Source organism: Ursus americanus, chromosome 10 (genome assembly GCF_024610735.1).
Source record: "Ursus americanus isolate L20-20 chromosome 10, mUrsAme1.1.p, whole genome shotgun sequence".
Taxonomy (NCBI): Eukaryota; Metazoa; Chordata; class Mammalia; order Carnivora; family Ursidae; genus Ursus; species Ursus americanus.
The window spans coordinates 51,878,019-51,899,343 of record NC_142136.1 but is presented as its reverse complement, the minus strand read 5'-3'; the positions used below and the strand labels follow the sequence as shown (position 1 = coordinate 51,899,343).

At 45.3% G+C, this 21,325-nt stretch overlaps 1 protein-coding gene across 1 annotated transcript in view; it reads left to right on the top strand.

The window, feature by feature from the left end:
• ENOX1 (ecto-NOX disulfide-thiol exchanger 1) overlaps nucleotides 1–21,325 on the top strand; it is a 238,732-nt gene that overhangs the window by 140,895 nt on the left and 76,512 nt on the right. Inside the window, 1 exon segment of the mRNA XM_045796762.2 lies at nucleotides 4,596–4,780. Coding sequence (XP_045652718.1) covers nucleotides 4,596–4,780 — 185 coding nt within the window.

Sequence of the window (21,325 nt, the reverse complement as noted above, 5' to 3'; positions counted from 1 at the left end):
TCGAAGAGGTCACTTTGACCATAATTAATATAAAGAATAATGGTTTATATAGAATCCAGGAAAGGGTACAGCAAGCTGCTGTCATACCTCTAAACCTCTCCTTTCGGCAGTGCCATTTAATCTTCGGATCAATTTTCCTGCACTAATGTCACTTTGGTAATTGTAGTAGTCCAGGGCTAATTTTTGAAATGGAATTTAATCTTGGTTAGCAGAGTTGTTCTTATGTTATTTCATTTGTGATCCAATCAGAAAACTCCCCAGTAACAGAAGTTTTCTAAGGTCTGAGCAGGTATAAATGGACACCTGCACTGGCCTTCCCCTTGGGTATGCCACAGCTGCTGCTTTTTTTTTCAAGATTCATTTTATTTATTTATTTATTTATTTGAGAGAGAGAGTGAGCACACATGCACCTGTGTGCAGGGGGGAGGGGCAGAGGGAGAGGGAGAGAATGTCAAGCAGACTCCATGCTGAGTGTAGAGTCCCATGAGGGGCTCGTTCTCACAACCCTGAGATGATGGCTTGAGCAGAAATCAAGAGTCAGACGCTTAACCCTCTGAGCCACCCAGGCGCCCCGGGCCAAGCTTTTTGTGCAGAGCTTTCCAGTCATCTGTTGGTTGGTGAATGAACTAATGGTAATCCAGAGGCACCATTGGATTCAGGAGCCCCTTGATCATCACCGAAGGAAGATTTAAGTGTATTCAGGAGAGTAGTTCACATTTGAAGTCTTATTGTAATCTTTTTTTATTATTATTGAAAATTGGTAGTCCGCATGTGGTGGCTCTTAGCTAAATATTCCATTTGTTGGAACATAGTGCACTCCTCAGGGATTCTTACAAAAAGATGCATACTGTAGTTTATTTTTAATCCTTAACGCTTATTTGAATAGTGAATTTGTTAGGCGGTCTCCCAAGGGTAAATTTTTATATCATGGAAGCTTGATTACACATTTTTCAAAACTGTTTAATACTGTGTCCCAGAAAGAACTAAAGAGTAAGAAAGAGAGAGAAATGAAAGAGTGGAACTTTCGAGTTTCTGAATTTTTAAGATACTGAAAAAATGATATTAAGTTAGGAATTACCGAGGTTTGGGTTCTTTTAGAAACATAACGTAGCGTGTTCCAGGAAGCCTCATCTGAAGGGTGCATTCAGGGCTGCAGCATGACATTGAATAATGTTTACAAACAGGTGGCCTGAAGTTAAGTGGAGTCAATATACAATTTCTCACCCTTTAGAAGTAACCACTTTGCTGTCACATGAGTAACCATTTTTTTTCCAAATATCAAGCTTGAAATTGTTTAATCAGGAATATAAATTAGTTATATGCCTCAGTTATAAAAACGTTGATGGGATTGGCTATGGAATTGATTTGGGTGGGGCGTTACAGAGTTAAAACTGCTCTGGTCTTTTTTTTTTTTTTAATATAATGATATCACATTCCTATTCCAGAAATGCAAACAGCATTGTCTCTTCCTTGGCAGAAACAGTGGTCACTCGGCTCAGCCAAGAGTAAGAACTGTCAGCAGTGCCATTCCACAGGCCTCCACAAGAGCCCATGAAATAATGGATGGTGCACTTTCCTATACGTATTTACGTTCAGATAATTTATTTAAATAATGTTGCTGGCACATGCTTTATAGCTGCTTGCATTTTGCTACACAGATTTCAGCGTATCTTGCAGACTATGCAATTCATTTGGAAAATGTAATTTCCATCCCTGCATACTAATCGATTTCTTCACAAACACCTGCTATCAGTTATGATAATAAAAATGCCACTCTAAATTGAAAAAGGGCCAAATAGAGCTTCCTAAGGAAATGACTTAAGTGTCTTTGAATGCTACTAAATGTAGTAATGTGCTTATGTAGTGCCAACACTTTTTCCATCATTTGCATTTTCTGTAATTTTGTCCTATTACAGCATCCCTCTCAAACGATGCCTCATAACCATTTCCTTGTGGATCGGTAAACTGAGTTGTCAGGAGTCGGTGTCGCGGGGTGTGGACAAGATCCGAAGTTGGGCTGCGTGATGTTAAAAAGCACTAGCTCATGCTCCTGGCCATACTCGGGCATTTCTGATTTTCTAAGTCCCCAAAAACTGTAAAATTGGCTGCTCCTTGGTTTTGCACACACACGGACACCAAATACAATTCCCTTCATTCATTCTCTTCGGCCTCCAGTTCACTGCACGCACCATTGCCAAAGTAATCTTACTAAATCACCAATTTCATCGTGTCCTTCCGCCGCTCAGGCACCTGGAGTGGTTCTCCGCTGGCTGCCGCACTGAATCGAAATCTCTAGCCTGACTTCTGAGCCTCTGTCCCCTCTCATCACCTGACGTGGCTCACCTTTCTCTCACCGCCTCCAGCTCCAGACCAACACTTGCCTTTTGGATTGAGCTTCTCTCCTTCCTGCCCCAAAGAGTCTCCCTCCCATTCTCCGCCCTGGGCTTTTGCTTCTGCTCTTGCTCGGGACTGAGATGTCCTTCCCCAGTCCTTGGGCTTCCAGCCTTCGAAACCCTCTTTTATTCTGGTCTGTGTTTTCCTTTCTCTTCTCTGAGCTCCTACAGGATGTATTCCCTTGACACTAAGTCTCTCATTTATTTGTTCATTTTGCCAACATTCACTGAGCGCTTTAACTCAATGCCAGGCATCAGGGTCTTCCCTCTTCCCTGGAATGTGTTAGTTTCTTTACAAATGTGTCGGTTTCTCGGATATTCTGAGCTGCTTGAGAGAAGAAACATATTCTGGCTCTTCCTTTGGTGATCTAAGATGCCCAGACAGGCCTGGGCACAAAGTCCGTATGCAGTGAATGCTTGTTGACTAATTGATCCCTGATGGTTTGAGGTAGGGAATTTTCTGGTTAATTGCATGTTCCATTTGATTAGTGTTTCCGTGTGTACTATACATAATCATTTTGCAAAGCAGAATACCATAAACCACTCAACTATAAAGCTATTATTAACATAATTTGATGTTTGATATTTGAGGAGGGAATTCACTGGGGTGTCCGAGCACTTCTGTGAAGATTGATTGTCGATGTACTGTAATATGAAGGTAGAACACCCAGGGGCTGATCTCCAGTGCTCTCTGATTGGTTTTAGGGGGTGAGAGGTGGACATGAGCACACACTGAGAGCCTGCGCACAGTAGGCCTCACAACCCACCCTTACAACCTGGAAGCCACTTCTCTGAAGAAGTTTCTGATAAATTCTGACATTTCTCTTCCGCTTTTGTCTTGCTTACGACAGTAGAGCGTGAATTTGCCGCGGGAGGAGGGAAAGTGTGGGACACTGGTAGGAGAGTGGAGGAGAGAATTCGGGAGTAGTCTCAGATGGCCTGGTAAGAGATAAACACATCTGGACTGGCAGAACAGCCCAGTGACTTGAAGGCTGGGTTTGCAGACTGTTCGTGCTACTTTTTAAAAAAGATGTATTTATTCATTTTAAGGAGAGAGAGAGAGAACAAGTGGGGGTAGGGGCAGAGGGAGAGAATCTTCAAGCAGACTCCCTGCTGAGCGAGGAGCCCGACACCCCTGAGATCATGGCCTGAGCCGAAACCAAGAGTCGGACATTAAACGACTGAGCCACCCAGGTGCCCCAAGACTGTTCCTGCTACTTACTTTATGGGATGAGAGCGGTTCTCTAACTTCGCTGTGCCTCACTTCTGTCATCTGTAAAGAGGGGGATTAAAAGCAGACTTGCTGGGGGGGGGGCGTGCAGTGACTTAGTCCATACGAAGCTCTGGGTCCAGTGCCTGTCACTGGTGGGCGTCCAGCCGACTGTTCTCATCACCGGACAGGCCACAAAGCAGTAAGCTCGGTTGTTCTGTACCATTCGCTCTTCTCTTTTATTCAGTCCCTGCTGTTTCTGAAGCTTTGAGATGTGGGAGATGCTGTGTTAACAGTCTCCGTCTCTCAGTAAGATGGAGATGTGAGTGAGGTCGGAATCCGCACCTAGAGAGCTTCGGGCTCCGGGAAGGAGCATTCCAGTAACCCCTCAGCCTTGTAGGGAAGCAGAGTTTTAAACTGTTGGTGAAGCAGACGGAACCTGGTTACCCCTCTGTTAGGAGTGAGCAAACAAGCTGTGCGATGTGTCCCAGCAGCCGTGCGGGGAGGAATGGTGCGCATGTCCATTCCTCCCTCCCCGGGGATGCTGCCCCAGGCCTCAACCTGTGGGACAGCTGATTACTGCACAGAAGTGGCCCCGCGAGCCGCCAGGCCAGCCTGCAGAAACAGGACAGTAACGTGGTGGGTACGATTGTTGCCTGGAATGGTCGACACGGTCACCACCTAGCCACACATTCCGAATTCCCAGGGGGTGCCTCGGACTGGGGGGAGAGGTCAAGAGACAGGACTCCGGAAGGGATGACTCCTGTGCCCTCAAGCAACATTCCTCCATGAAGACAGGACACATAGAATAGATAAAAATTCCCAAAGCAGTGCTGCCCACCAACCGCAGACCAAAGACCCCCAGGGGGGCAAGGCCTTTGGATTTTGTTTCCGAGCGGGCCAAACGGTGAGAATGGGACCCTTCCCACGAGAGGTCCCCCTCTGTCTAAGCAGGAAGGTGACTGACCTGAGCTGTTCTGTTTGCCTTCCAGCCCTGGCCGCTCAGGCCTACGCCCTCAAAGAGGAGAACGACAGCCTGCGCTGGCAGCTGGATGCCTACAGGAATGAGGTGGAGCTGCTGAAACAAGAGAAGGAGCAGCTCTTTCGCACGGAGGAGACCGTCACCAAGGACCAGCAGCTCCAGTTCCTGCAGCAGACCATGCAGGGCATGCAGCAGGTACGGGCCCCGTGTGTCTCCTCTTTCGTCTCGGGGAAAGGGACGTGTGTATGAAGTGGGAGTGACATGGCAGCCATATGTCAGGAAAGGTGACGGAGAAGAAGGGACAGCCGGACGCCCAGTAACAAGGAAAGCCAAGTGCTAATGGGTGCAGGGGGGCAGAATGGAGCATCGGAGCTAAAGAAATACGTTGAAGAGCTACAGCCTCGAGGTAGGAAGCTAAGGAAGGGAATCGAGGAGGGGGAGAGGTTTGCAGGTGGAATTTCGCCTCATGGCAAATGCTCAGAAAATCCATGACGCGAGTGTCTTGCCCTCTGAGAACTCCTCAGTTAAAAGCGTGCCAACGGGTTTTACAAACGTGTGGTGAGCTCGTTTCCAGGCTCCGTGTAAATGTAAGCTCTGTTGTTTTCACATCTTCTGGATTATACTTAGGATCTGGTCGGGTTTCGTGAACACGCTACTGTGCCTAGCGCAGACAAGCTGATTGATGATTGATGGAACGGGGGAGGCACCAGGACACGCAACTTTAGAAACAGGGAGGTGTCTGTGCTTCTGGGGAGGCGCGCCAGACTGCAGCCTCCCACACTCAGCTAAAGATGTGTCTGTGGACGTTGTTAGGAAGGGGCACTGGAGGAAGAAAGAGAAGGAGCACGGACTGTGGAGGTGAGGGGTTGAGGGGATGGGAGACCCCAGCACAGCAGTGAGGGAATAGAACCAAAGACTCATAGCGGGACCGAGATCCGAAAACAGCAAGGGACGTGTGATAGACATACGGTGTTCGAGCCTTCGTGTTACCTTAGAACAATACAGCATAAATTATCATCACACAAGGGTATTTTAGATTACCCCGCTGGATGTACAAACCTAACCATCTTTTCTGGGGGAAAAAAACTTTTTATTTAAAAAAGAGAAATGTAAGTAGAATGATGGGCAACTAAAGGATATGGTAAGTAGGATGTTGTTTTAATTCCCCGTCCGTATTGACTGCTCTCCAAGATCAGGAGCATGAATTGCCTACAAAAGTGTCTTAATGATTAGAGGTAACTGCTACGGAAACATTAGCCAAGCAGGGAAAAATAATTGAGAGGAGAGGGTATAAAAAAAGATGTGCAGACTGGGATATAAACAAGTTAATGACCAAGTCACAGAAATTATGTCTTAAACATCTCCTGCCATTTTAAAGCAATTTTTGAGTCTTGGCTCTCAGTCCTAACTGGTTGATGTTCACAATGTGTGTTAGACAAATCAGGGCGACTCAGAGGCCAGAGCCGGCCAGGAAAATGTCATTACAGCTGTCGCTCAGGTCCCTGCGCGTGGAAATGGCTGTAACAGCTGCCGTGCGAGGCTCCCGGGGTTGTCCATATGCCCTGACACTGGGTGTGCATGGGCGCCCCTGGCAGGAGGAGAGTCTGTCTGTCGATTCCCCCAGAGACGGTGATGCCAGACCGAGACCATCTCACACCCCCTGCAATGGGTCCTCTTTTCCTCCAGGAAAGATCACCCCAGTTGCTCTACTAGTTGATAAAACTGTTACAGTGCTCAAAGATTCAAATCTGAAAGAAGTCTGAGGAGCTCAGGATGAGCTCCTCGGTCAGAGAGAAGGACGCTAGGGGGTCCGCACCTGGCCCTGGGGATGATGTGCCCCGTCCACACAGGAGCAGCGTCGGAAGTCACTGCGGAGCACAGCCCCTTGAAGGAGGTGTGCGGTTCTTGCAGCTTCTCAGACATTTGCAGAATCCTCTTGTCAGTCGGAAATGCACTTTGGTTTTGTTTTGTTTTGTGGAATTTGGTTTCGAACCGTGGGGTTTGGTTTGAACAACGGTGTTGTCTCAGTTCTAGAGGTTAGAAGTGCCAGGTCAAGGTGTCAGCAGGGTGGGCTCTTCCCAGGGCTGTGAGGGAGAATTTGCTCCGCGTCTCGTCCCCTAGCTTCCGGCGCTTTGCTGGCAGTCTCTGGTGTGCTTTGGCTTGTAGACACGTCGCCCTGCTTTCCCCCTTCATCTTCCCATAGCGCTCCCGCCGTGCACCTCAGCGTTCACGTTTCTACTTTTCGTAAGGACGCGATTTGTATAGACCTGAGGGGCCCATGCTGTTCCAGTAGGACCTCATCTGGACTCATCAGACCCGCAATGACTCGTTTCCAAATAACATCACATTCCGAGGCACAGGGGGCTAGGATTTCAACATGGAAATTTTGAGGGGACATAATTCAATCACCAGTAGACACACGGTAGGTAAATGTATTCGTTGAATGTAGGAATCACGGACAGAAGCACAGAGGCAAGGACTAACACTGGAGCCTGTGGGGGCTGCGGACTCTTGGACCGTAAATAGCAAGCCGACGTCCTAGAGGTTTGTGTAGCTCCTCTTAGTGCATGGGGAGCACTCACCCAGTGGCCACGGCTGTGACTGTAACTTTTAGTGGTTATTAGGTGGACGCATGGCCGTCTCGGTGGCAACACATCTTTCACAGAATTCTAAAATGTGCGCTTTGTAAGAGTCAATTTCTACCTTCGTATCATTTTGAATAAATTACCACAACTTGCTAATTTGAGCCCTACCACCAAGAATGCTGCTGATTTTTAAATGTACTCTCAATCTGCCCACGATCCACTTTCCTAATTAGAAAACCATGATCTCACAGGAAAGTCAACAGCTAGAGGAGAGGTCAGCCTCCCACATGTTGTTTTAGCAACGGATCTATGGGAAATTATTTCTGTAACAAACAAAAGAAAACACAGTCTTCACAGCCTTAAATCTAGCGTACCATTTTTAGAATTGCCCTCAAGTTTAGCCGAAAAGTTTTTACCTTTTCTTCTTTTAATCCCTGAAAGATATTTTCACTGACGTTATAGTTTCTCTTATGTTCACGAAGAAAACGTTACGGGCAGGGGTCCTAAGGCTGAAAACGCTTGGGTGACTTAGTCTGGTTGTTTCTGAGTCTACCCCTATATTACGTGTGAGTCACCATTTAATATTAGAGATTTCACACAAAAGGAAATGATAGCTTGTATCCATGGTAACGGCGTAGCCTTTACCTGATCTTAAGCCGGCAGTGAAGTTAACCTGTGTCTGCCGCAAGGAGAGTGAGGTTGTTGGCTTTCATTTGTATCTTTAGGTTTACAGGGAAAGGATATACCTTATCTTAAACTCTCATTTATCTTCCAGTTATCACACGGAATTTGTTGAGGCAAAATTTACATATAATAAAAATACTCTTTTTAGGGCAGTAGTTCTATGAATTTCCACAAATTGATACCCTCATGAAACCACTACCACAATCAATATATAAAATTGTTCTCTCACCCCCCAAAAATGCCCTTATCCCCCTTTTTAGTCAACCCGACTGCCACCGACCACCAATTCGTTTTCTACCCCTGATGGTTTTGCCTTTTCCAGAATGTTGTGTAAGTGGAATTACACAGAATGAACTTCTGAGTCTGGCCTCTCTCAGCTAGCGTGATGATTTTGAGATGGCTTCATATCGCCTCGCTGTACGTGTCGGTAGTTCATACCTTTTTATACGGAGTAGTATCCCAGTGTGAGGAAGAGCCATAATTTCTCTAGTCCCCAGTCAACGAACATTTGGGTGGTTTCCTCTTTGGCACTAAGATGAGTAAGTGTGCCGCAGACATTCATTTACAGACTTTTTGTTTGGACATAATTGTTCATTTCACTTGGGTAAATACCTAGGACTAGAATTGCTGGGTCATATGGTAACTGTGTTTAACTTCTTTAAGAAACTGCTGGCCTGTTTCCCAAAATGTCTATACCATCATGCAGCTCTGTGGGGTACAGGAAAATTCCATTTGTTCTGCATACGTGTCAGTCAGTACTTGGTAAAGTTGGTCTCTTTTGTTTTGTTTTATCTTTTTTAGCCACCCTAGGAAGTGTATTTCATTATGGTTTCAACCACACCTAAATTTAAACAATACTTGTGTTTTCATTCATGAGGATAGGTCAATATATCATATTTTTAAATAACCAATTTAAAAATAAATTCCTTTTGAAGCCTTTTGTAAATCATATTGACAGGACTGGTAAATAGTCATATAACAACAGGATCCCATTATTAGCTGCTGATCATAAAACTGTGTGTGACTGATGATGATTATGTCAAAAGGGTCCCCCATAAATACTTTGAGCCAGTGCTTTTTAATAGTGTTAGCAAATGTCATCTGAAGACCAGCTGTCTTTAGGCCAGTAAACCATTGGCCCATGTAGAGCAGTGGATTTCTAACACTCTTGGCTTGACATTAGTTAAAGACCAGGGCTAGTCAGCTGTCTTGACAACTTTTATTTAGCAAGATCAGGACAAAACTAGGGAAAAGAGGATTATTATAATCGACAGCATTTTCGAAATTAACTGACAAGTGTTTTTCTCCTTACGCTGAAAAAGGAATATTTGTATGATTTTTCTGTATAAGTATTATAAACCTCCCTAATCTAGACTAATTTTACAGACATATAATGCTATTATTTTCCTAAAATATACAGTAACCCCAGCTAGGTTGGCCAGATGTTGCTCAAGAACTGGTCTTCGGGGCAGATATTAAGAAATAAATGAAAGTGTGTTGAAATGACATCAGTGAGTGTATCTGACCACTTAAGTAAAGCCTCTCTTCCGAAATCCTCTGTAAACTATTCAGTTGCCTAGTAAGTACTTTTTAAAAGAGATAATGAGGGCACCTGGGTAGCTCAGTGGGCTAGGCAGCCGACTCTTGATTTTGACTCAGGTCATGATCTCAGGATCTAGGGATCAAGCCCGATGTCAGGCTCTGTGTTCAGCGGGGAGTCTGCTCGAGGACAGTCTCTCTCCCTCTGCTCCTCTCCCAGCTCGCTTGTTCTCTGTCTCTGAAATAAATAAATAAATCTAAACATACATACATAAAAAAGTCAATGAAAAGCTTGTGCTCATTTCCTCTCCCACGTTCCCATGCAGTGAAGTCTCGTGCACACATGTCAAAGCCAGGAGTGGTGGCGTAGGTGGTGGTGATGGTGGCCGTGGGGCAAAAGGTGGCTGCGGTGGGGGACGGTAGTGTTTTTGACCATTAGAAAATTTTAGGGAAAGACCGGTAAAATGAACACATCCAAGAAAATTTCAGAGGATTTAAAATAAAATTTTTTTCTAAAACATAAAAAGCACGTTCGTTAAAAATTATAAAAATCCTCGGAAGCCCAGCAGGCCTGCTGCTCCCAGCAGGCTTCAAGAGGTGGTCCTGGGAAGAGCCCGGGAAAGGTTCTAGGGGCAAAGAACACGGACAGATGTAGCAGGAGTTTGCAACAGCAGTGTCTCCATTTCCTTGATAATTTTTCACTTTTGTTTTCCATTTTTATTTTCTTTCTGAAATGCCCACCAGTCAGATAACAGACCTTTACGAGGCTGATGCTTATGTGCCCGTTACCGTTTTTCTCCTGTTATCTGTTTAAACTGTATCTTTTATCCTTTCCCCTGAAGTTTCTGTTTGATCACCGAGTTATTGTAGTTCCAAGCGTTTTTTTGTTCTTCTTCCATTATTGCCTCTTTGCACACTCTTATTCTTTTGGTTTCAGTCTCTTCTCAGATCTTTTTGAGAATACTAATTAGAATGCTTTCAATTCTGTTTGTTCCTGAGTCATTTCTATCTGCTTTAGGATTGGGTCTTTGGTGCTGTATCTTGGTCTGTCTCCTTGGTGCTGCAGGTTTCTTCTCGTGGGGTGGTGTCGGCTGGTGCACTTCCATTTGGCAGTGCGGGGATGACTTCCCCGGGGAGTCCTGGCAGCGGGTGTACTCGGGACTGGGTCCCGCTCTCCTCCCCGGCCCGGGGCTCCTCCTCCCATGCGGGGGTGCTTGACTGCCAGGCTTCACTTGCCAGACAGTTGGGGGATCCCACAAATGCCAGAATCTGTCCTACGTGAGAACTCCCTGGAAGTCCCTTCCCATTCTCTCTGCTCTTTTAAGTTTATTCACTGACAGCCAGCTTAATTGAGTTTCCGGAGGAAGGAAAACCGAAGAGCAGACACACATGTTCTGTGTCTGACATCTGAAATAAGAACCTGTTTCAGGGGCTTTGAACTTTAGTCCTCTGATGAATTCTCTTTTTCTTTTTTTTTTTTTTTAAGATTTTATTTATTTATTTGACTGAGAGCGAGCACAAGCAGAGGGAGAGGGACAGGGAGAAGCAGGATCCCCACTGAACAAGGAGCCCGACTCGAGGCTCCATCTCAGGACTCTGGGATCATGACCTGAACCAAAGGCAGACGCTTAACTGACTGAGCCACCCAGGCGCCCCTGATGAATTCTTGGTTAAGCTGTGAACCGGTGAGGGGGACAGGGGTAGGGTATCGCAAATTATTCAGGCTGTCCGGAAATCTACAGGGAAAGCACGAAGAGCGAGCACATTTTACAGATGTCTCAAAGGAATGGACATGGGGACTTAAGGCAGCATGTTTTGGAGTAAAGATAGCTGCTTCAGGACGAGGGGGCAGCTACACAAATTAGGAGGGTTTTAGGTTGAAGGAAAGGGAGACAAATAGGAAGAAGCCGAAGTATGGAAAATGGTTAACTTTTTATCCACTCTGTTTTGGTTTTTTGTCCTGGAGGAGTGAAAGTGGGTAATTGAGAAAAAGACCCGATGGGATGGGGGGCGGGGCAAGCATCAGCTCAAACGTCTATACAGAGTAGAGGAATAGAAGCTATTCTAGAGGGAAGGAGGAGAAAGATACCCATCACCGGCCTATCCCAATATCCCACCCTACCCCCGAAGCCCTCAGTTTGTTTCCCAGAGTCCCTAGTCTCTCATGGTTCATTCCCCCTTCTGTTTACTCCCATAACATAATAAAAAGTTATTATTAAAAAAATCAGGTTAGCAGGAAGATAATAAAATTTGAAAAGACTTCATATACTAGAAACTATTAATGCTTTTGTGTGCTAAGTTAGAATAAAATCCTTTCTAATAAAAAAAAAGGAGAAAGATATGCAGAGGTCACGGAAGACACAGTGGGAAGAACAGTTCTTCTGTAGTTAAAAAAATAAGGAAAATGATACGAACATAAACATAGAAAAAAAAAGGGAAAGAGACATTTTTCTAAAAGAAGAAATTCAACATTTTTATAATGATAAATTATCTTTTAAGAGCTTTTATGAAATATTTAGACAAGTGAACTAAGAGTTGATTAGTTTGGAATTTCAGCCACAATGTATTATGGGGATTCCTTCTCAGTAGGGTTTATGAACTTCAACAATGTTCAGTTGGAAGAAAGAAATAAGACACACATCATGATCTGGTTGTTTACTCATTCAGGAAGAATCCTGTAACAACATTATCATAATATCTTTAATATACGAAAACATCAGTGCAGAAAATAATTCGGTATCACTGGACAGGGCAAGAAAATCACATTATTAAAAAAAAAAAGAAAATCGCATTATTACAGTGTAGAGAAAGAGGCTTTCTTTTAGACTTTCATGTGTAAGTAGTAAAACCTTTCATCTTAAAAAGTTCAAAAAATAGGTGTGTGTACACACACACATACAAATCTGGAATTTGGACAAGTGATAGCTACAGAGACATAGCTTGTGTTGGTTTGTTTTATTTCAACTTCCTCACGGACATCTTTTTCTTTCTGAATAGAAAACAACTCCTAAGACATTGCCCACATTCATGTTAAAACTCTTTGACATTTTACTAGAATCAGAAAGCATGTAAAACATACACATCTCTCAGATGATGCGGCTTGGACATTAAGGTCCACCACAGCCGAATTTGGGGTCCACTATAGTCTTCCTTTTTTTTTTTTTTTTTTTTTTTTTTTGGTACTTCACTTCCCCAGAGTGCATACTTTCATTTTCTTTTTTTTTTTTTTAAAGATTTTATTTATTTATTCGACAGAGATAGAGACAGCCAGTGAGAGAGGGAACACAACCAGGGGGAGTGGGAGAGAAAGAAGCAGGCTCATAGCGGAAGAGCCTGATGTGGGGCTCGATCCCATAATGCCAGGATCACGCCCTGAGCCGAAGGCAGACGCTTAACCGCTGTGCCACCCAGGCGCCCCGTACTTTCATTTTCTACCCATTGTTTAGCCAGGTGTCTTGGGGTGATGCATTGTGATGGCAGCCCATGAGACAGTGATGATAATCCTCATTTATAATTCAGCGGCACCTTCCATGAAGCTGCTTCAAAGTCCCATGTAGAGTTCCCGCCAGCACGTGTGTATTTTCTGGCGTTTGCAGATTGCAGTCCCCGGCACATCTGAAGAGTGTTCATATTCCACTTAGGTGTGAGACTCTTGGAGGGTCATTAGGTACGTTTGGAACCAGAAATAGAAAGCGATTCTTGGGGGCGCCTGGGTGGCTCAGTCAGTTAAGCATCTGCCTTTGGCTCAATTCATGGTCCTAGGGTCCTGGGATCGAGCCCTACGTCAGGCTCCCTGCTCAGCAGAAGCCTGCGTCTCCCTCTCCCTGCCACTCCTCCGGCTTGTGCTCTCTCTCTCTCTTTCTGACAAATAAATAAAACCTTGGAAGGAAGGAAGGAAGGAAGGAAGGAAGGAAGGAAGGAAGGAAGGAAGGAAGGAAGGAAGGAAGGAAGAGAAAGAAAGAAAGAAAGAAAGAAAGAAAGAAAGAAAGAAAGAAAGAAAGAAAGAAAGAAAGAAAGAAAAGAAAGAAACCGATTCTCCGATTCTTGGCCCAGCACTTTCCATTACAAAGCCCTACGTGTTCGAAATGATCATACCTGACATCTGCACCAGGGTCGGGAAGTTTTAAAAGCACATTCCCATTTGACTCTGGACAAGATAGGAAAACGGGAAGCAAAGATAAGGGAGGGGAAACCTCCCTGAGTTTTTTTTTTAAGCAGTTTCAGAGAGGATGGGCCGTGGGGTATCTTGCGGTTTTCACCGGACAGAGGCCGTAAGACAAGGAGCGAGATCAGCAAGCCGCCTCTCTGGCGACAGCGGTGGCAGCTTTTGCACAAGGACATGAAAACCCTGAACCAGTAGAAGGAAAGTTGGCTCCAGCCTGTTTTCTGTACAGCTTTGCGTCCGTCAGCCCGTCTGAACCTTGCGTTCTTCCTGTGGACGACGGGTGCACCGCCCTCGGTCAGGGGCTCTTGCGATCAAACGAGATCACCTACGTGAGTCTGGACAGCTATTATATGAAGCGTGAGTGCCCCATTTTACGTAAAAATATGAAGAAATGTAGAGGTTTAAGAGAAGACCCGGGATTGCAGAGCAAGTCTGGACAAATCCAAGTGGGAGTTTCCTGATAGCGGGGCGCCCCCCCCCCGTTGCGCCTACACCCCTTCCCCGCGAGACCCATCCCCATTGCTCACTCACGTCACTGTCCCCAGGGCTCATAGCTCAGGAGCACTTGGACGCTGAGTGCTTATGTCGGCTTCTCAGGTAGGAAATGGAGACCGAGAGATGTCCAGTGACTCGTCCAGGGTACAGCATGTTCCTGGCGGACTCGGAACGCCAGCCCAGGTCTGTCTGTCACAACCCCTGCGTTCTGTCTGTTGCTCCAAAACTTCCCACAGGGTGACTCTGGAAGTGGTGTTCCAGACCTGTGGTCAGCAGGAGAGCAGAAGAGCAGAGAGCTCGGCCTTCCCCTGCCTGTCGATTGCTAGAAATATTACTGGCAAGAACCCACTGTCTGTTTTCTGACTGTGCCATAACCCCGGATTTGGTCTTCCCATTAGCAGAGTTAAGAGCTAGCAAAAAGAAAATAACATACATGTGGCTTTTATTTATTAAATGTGAACTTGGAAAATAAATCTCTTCACTTTGGGGAAGGGAAGAAGAAGCCCTAATAAAATTTAACTCTGGGAGGCTTCATCTCATAATTAGTTACCCTGCTCTTCCATTAATTAATGCGATCATCAAATGCATCCTCATTAGTAATCATCCCTACTAAAATAATGAGGCTAGCAGCCGAATCAGTGTAGGAGCCAAGGGTAGGAGTAATGACATTGCCCTGCAGACCATTAAAATCGTTTGGCTTCTACCTTTGACTGCTTTCCCCGACATCTGCCATGGGCGCTAGCAAATCTCCCGTAGACTTGCAGCCATTCCCGGGATAAAGCAGCTCTGCTTTCCCGGCCCCTGTCAGCTGCAGGCCTGGGATGACCTTTGAACGACCCCTCCCTTCCACCTCCTCCTTTGGAAATTGCCTCCCGACTTCAAGGCCCTATCACACCAAGAGTACCAGATTTATAGTGAAATGGATCTTTTCTTAAATGCAGTAAATCAAAATGGGCTTCAGCTGCAGACCCGCACTGGCCTTTCCATCCGTCGGACGTTGTCATCTCTCCCCCCAGCCACAGACGCTAAAATGAATCCCTGGGCTCTGGCCTTGACTCCTTCTCTCCGCCGCCTGCCAGCACACAGGGGCAGCCTCCTTCCCGCAGCACCGCCGCCTGTATACAGCAGGTGTCACGCTCCCGGCCAGACTGCTGTCATTATCCGGCTCTCAAACTGGGCTGCACGGGGAGGGAACCAGGCCCCAGGGCTCCCTCTGTGCAGCTGGTGAGACGAGGAAACGGGAGGGTGGAAGAAGGGCCAACCTCCTCCTCAGAAAGGAGCACCGTGGAGAGAACTCGGGGAGGCCGTGGTGGAGAGAACTCGGGGAGGCCGTGGTGGACACAGCAGCACCACGTGGAGACAAGGAAGGAAGGGGAGGAATGAGTCAGAGGGAAGAAAGCCCTCTTTATCTGAGGAGCCAGGAAGACTAACGTGGGCGGGAGTTGCAGTTTTTCTGGGTCTAGGTTTGTCACTTTAATTTTCGTTTTATTTACCTTTTCACAAAAGAATATATGCTCCGTGCAGCAAACTTGGAAACCTAAAAGAAGCACATAAAGGAGACAGAAATCGCTCCAGTGTCAGCACCCAGAGACAACAGTTGTTAACATATACGTCCGTCCTTGCAGGCTTCCTCTCGGAGGCGCGCTCACACAGCAAGTGGCAGTCATGCCCCACATCGTGCCCACTGACCAGCACGAGAGCCCATTCGGTCGGCTCACGTTTCTGGAATTGTCCCCAAAGTGTGGGATTGGGAATTCAGCTCCGAGACGTTAGACGGTTAGTTAAAGACTATGTTTTCTCCTCTGTTTAACAAAGCACCCTGAATAGTCGTCAAGGGAAACGTAAACAAAGTTAGTGCCCACTCTGGCCCTCACTTGATAGACCACCACGTCGTTCAGCTGATCGCTGGAGAGACCCTGCCTCCTCAGCTTCTTCTCGATGCATTGATGGATCGTCCTCAGTGCGCTGGTACCGCTCCCGTTCTCCTGCTTCCCGGGTGTCTCTGTGCTGCTCCTCTCTCCCTCCCCCACCCCATTCTCTCTCTCTCTCTCTCTCTCTCTCTCACACACACACACACACACACACACACACACACTTAGTAAACAGCCACCACAGCTCTGTTGTTTTCTGGCCGTACTGGGAAGCTACGAGAGGAGAGTATATTTGAACTCTGATTGTACGTCTCCAAGGAATGGGTGTCACGACAAGTAGTGCTTACAAATGAGAGACGAGCAGAGTGACTTTTCAAAGCTCTATTATCACTTCTCTTCTTCATTTTTTGTTCTCTTAATTCATTCCACCGTCCTCCCCATGCATACGCATTCCATCTCTCCTGTCCACCACCGCCACCACCTCAATTCATCGAAACCAGGTATTCCTCAAGTTTTCTAGTCAGAGGACTTGCATTGGCGAGCGTGCGGGGACTCACACTCCCCGTGTTGGAGGTGTGGATTTTCACCCATGATTTACATTTTGTCTTGAGTAAGCCCTTTCCTGAGCCAGTGCATTAGACATTTTTCAATCATTTAAACACAGAGTGGTACTCTGCAATTTCGTCCTCCACTAATTCTCTGTGTACCTTGTCTTCTTTTCTCCTGGGCTGGTATTTCTTCCCCTGTGGTTTAGATTTCTTTTTTGTTTTGTTTTGTTTTATTTATTTATTGGAGAGAGAGAGGGAGCGCGAGTCTGCACATGGCGGGGGGGAGCAGAGGGAGAGAGAGAATCTCAAGTCAACTCTGCATTGAGTGTGGAGCCTGACATGGGGCTCGATCTCCCAACCGTGAGGTCATGACCTGAGCTGAAATCAAGAGTCGGATACTTAGCCAGCTGAGCCACCCAGGTGCCCCCAGTGGTTTGTATTTTGTAAATTGTGCTACTCACAATTTATCTCAGGAAGGTTTTGGTAATGAACCAACTGTAAAGTCCATTAAAAAGTTGTGGTACTGAGTTTCTCTTTACAAGATAATCCCCCTTCCCCCGCTGTAATCCTCCTATTTATCATTTGGGGAGGAGGAAAAGGGGGGTCATAAGTAGTTTTGCTACCCTACATCTCTGATGATGTGAGCTCAAATTGATTTCAGAGAATCGCCTGTCATGAAGGGCATTCCCAGGTCCGACCTGTCCCCTGTGGGCCCTCGGGTCTTAGGTGATGAGGCTGGTCCTTCCAGTCAGCTTTTCTGCCCAGCTGGTGACTGACTGGTTTGCTTTTAAGTCCACGATTTGCTAGCCATTTCTCATGCAAAACCCATGCTTTCCTTAGGCTGTTGGGGTCCACTCACGGTAAAAAAGCAAGGTAGAATAAGGTGATAATGGGAATTCTGTTACAGATACAAAATCTGAACTAGATACGGGCTCAGTTTTACCACTATTGTTACAGCAAGAGAACTGCGAAATACAGAATGTTAAAACCAGGAAGGGCATTGGTGAGCCCCCCTAATCCAGCATTACTTCCTGGTTGTAATCAAATGGAGAGGTTAAGTCACTGAGCTGAGCACCCCACGGCCACCATGGCCCCTCCACCGCCCAGGGCTTCTAGTTCCTGGTTCTCGGGTCCTCACTCTGCTTCCCCCTACTTGCTTGCGTTCTGAGAACCTTTACCTTTTACGCTCATTTGTATCGATCTGTCTCCCGTGCCCCTGAAAAATGAGTTGAGGCACAGGGACTCTTTTCCCCAGACAGGTTAAATGAGTGTTCATTTCTTTTTTCTTCTGACATCACAGTTGAAACTAATCCTAACACGTAAGACCAGTCTCTTAGGGCTAATGTAGTAGTTCGCGTCCAACCACTATCTGAGTAAACGAATGAAGAAAAGAACAAATTGTTGAGTCTCCGCACACAATTTATTGTATGACAGAAAACTCTGAACCAGCTTCCCTGATTCTTAACCTCTGCTGTGTTCCCTACTCCTGCCCAAACAAGTAATAATCTCATCTCACTGGCCGAATAGAACTGGCCTTCTGAGAAGTCTTGGTTGACGGATTAGGATTGATCAAGTCCTTCTGTCGTTAGAGGTCATGAATGCTCCCTGCCGGCACTGCAGATCCCGGGGAGCTGGCTACTTAGTCCCTGGCCCTCTCCAGGGCGGCCAGTGAGGCTCTGGGCTCCCAGAGAATGGCCCTGACCTCGGGCAGTAAGCACCGAGTTTCCTTCATGCTGACTGTGTGTGTGTGCAGTCACAAATGTTTCTATGCAGACAACATCTTTCTACGGTCCAAAAGCTCTCACAGCTTTAATGGGTCCTAGGAGATGACGTTTTTATTTGCACCATGCTTATTAAGGAACCAGGGATTAGAAGCCATAGGGAAGAAACCTCCAAACCAGGCAGTTTGGTGCTTAACATTTCTTCCAAACGTTGAAGGTGACATTATGTGACAAATTGAGACTGGAACGACAATGGGGAACATGCCCACCCCACTCGTTAGTGAAAGACCCTAAAATATGTCAGGAAACACATTTTTCTAAGCAACTCCACTGTTCCCTCCCTCTTGCCGTTGCTGCCGGTGTTTGCAGTCTGTGAAGCATTTCCATACAACTCAGCCCCTATAAGCTTGATCGGTAGGACGTAAATGGAAAACTGTACTTTTCAAATATACCTGGAACATTTACAAAAATTCATCTTATGTTACATTTTAAAGCACATCTCAACACATTTCAGAGGAGTGCTATCATGTTTTCCGACTACAGCAAAACTTAAGAAATCAATGTCACTAAAGATAACTAAAATAAATCCTATGTATTTGGAAATTTAAAAGCACACATCTAAACCCACAAGTCCAAAGAAATCAGAAATATAATTTTAAAATACTTACAAGTGATTGATAATTAAAATACAACATAGTAAAACTTGTGGGATGTAGCTGAAACAGAACCTAGAGGAAAAATTAAAATTTTTAAATGCATGTTTTAGGAAAAAAGAAAAGCATAAACAGGCGTAAGCATCCAACTCTTTCTAAAAAATAATAAACCCAAAGAAGGAAGGATAAAAACAAGGACAGAAATGGCTAAAAGAGCAAGCAGTCATGCAGCACGGAAGATCAACAAAGCTAAATGCTGCTTATTTGAAAAGACTAATAAAATGGAAAATCTTTAGTAATATTGATCAGAAAAGAAGAGAAAGACCAAATACATAATATTAAAAATTAAAATGAGGTATAACTACAGACATATGAGAAAATCAGAAATAGCTTTATGACAAATTCCTAAACTTTGGTGACATGGATAAATTCCTATAGGAAAAAAATACCTTATCAAAATTAAATCAGGAAGAAATTGAAAGCCTGAGCCATATCATTAAAAATCATTAAAATCTTAGGGCACCTGCTTGACACAGTCAGTCAAGCCTCTGGCTCTTGATTTTGGCTCAGGTCATGATCTCAGGGTTCTGGGATCGAGCCCCATGTTGGGCACCATGCCCAGTGGGGAGTCTGCTTGAGAGTCTCTCTCTCCTTTTTGCCCCTCCCCCTACCCCACCTCCAGTCACACATGCTCTCCCTCTCTAAAATAAATAAATCAGTCTTTTTTAAAAGAAAATTATTAAAATCTTAACATCAGAGGAACAGACCCAAAATGGCTTTACAGTCAAGTTCTACCAAATACTCAAGGAGGATTATGCCACTCTTTTACAAACTCATTCAGAGAACAGAAGAGAAGGAAACATGTCCCCACTAATTCATTAACGCTAGGATATTTGATACCAAAAAGGGGCAGGGACAGTAAAAAAAGGGGGGGTGGTCAGGGGAGTTATAAGTCAATCTCACTTAGGAACATAGATTTAAAATTCCTTTCAAAAGCTAACTTAATCCGATATTTTATAAACCACCCTATTGGATTTATCATGGGAATGCAAGGTTAGTTCAACATTACAAAAGTCTATTGATGTACTCTAACCCATTAACGGGATTGAATCAGAATAATCAGTTTAATAGCTACAGAATACCCATTCATGATTTAAAACTAACACAACCAAAGGGGAAAAATGAAGATTTAACAACTTGGATTAAAAGAGAACTGTCTTACCTGGTTGAAGATTATCCACAGTGAACTCAGTGGCAAAACAAGCGAGTATTTTTTACTCCTCCCAGAGTAACCCCGATATAATCTTTCTTAATCCTGATACGATTACTTGGGCTAGAATGTAACTGCTTCGTATGACTTTTTGTATCATGATGTACACTTTCAAATTGTCACCTGGAAGCAGAAAAATGATTATTGCCCAGAGTCTACCAGCGGACCCTAAAAATGTGGTTTCCCTATTCTTTCCTTTTGAAAAATTCACACTAACCTCGGTATTATCCCGTGTTTCTAGGATGTTCACTCAACTAGCTATTTATTGTGGGTGATGATCTTTTCTGTGCCGTCAATGTCAGGAGAGGTCTTTGAGCTGACTTCGGCAAACCGGGATGGAAATTTTCGTTAAAAGGACACGGGTAGCCTGAGTTCCACATGTAATGTTAAAGAGCATGCAGTGGCCGATCTTGAGTGAGGGGATTGCTGAGACCGGAGGAACACTTCCTGGGGTAGACTGATACTAAGTGTAAAGCTATGGCTCTAATTTCTGTTAATTTGTATACCTTGGGAGCCTTTTTTTGCTGTTATTCATGGCCATGCTGACACCATTTATTGTAAAGGGCCTAAGTAATTCAGCTTGCTTCTTTAATGCTCCGTATATTTAATGTTTCCGTACCGGAGAAGATTGGTTTAAAATGGTAATTTTCTGTCCACACTTTTGAGATCCAGGCAAGATGGGTGGTGCTGTATTTTATTTTACCAGAAGAATTCAGCCCCAGGTGCTGAGACTGTAATGCCACACTTCACAGTGACAGCATGTGGTGAGGCTTTCTGTTGTTGATGTTGTGGCCGTTGCTTTTCCCTTAAAGACAGCCTGCAGTTCAGGGACAGAGAGAACCTGAGCTAGCCGGGGGCCGAGGAGCTGCCACAGGGACCACCCTCCGTGGTTAAAGCCCCTTGGGGAAACTCTCTACTCTGCGGCCCACACCTGTCTACCCACGGCTCGGCCCTGGAATAGGGAACGGGGAAACTTGGAGATCTGCAAAGGTCCTAGTTAAAACGAGACTCCTAACACGTGGGCTTGCAGACCAGGCTAAATCTATTAAAATAACTTGGAGACTTTGGGGGAAGCGAGCTGACTTCCTCTGCCTCCCACCTCCTCTGTGATAGATGAATGTGCCCATTTATTTGCAGAGCTTGTCTCAGTGGCATCTAAAGATTCAAAGTGCTGGTAAGTTCAGGGGCTATTCTTCATCCTCATCCTGC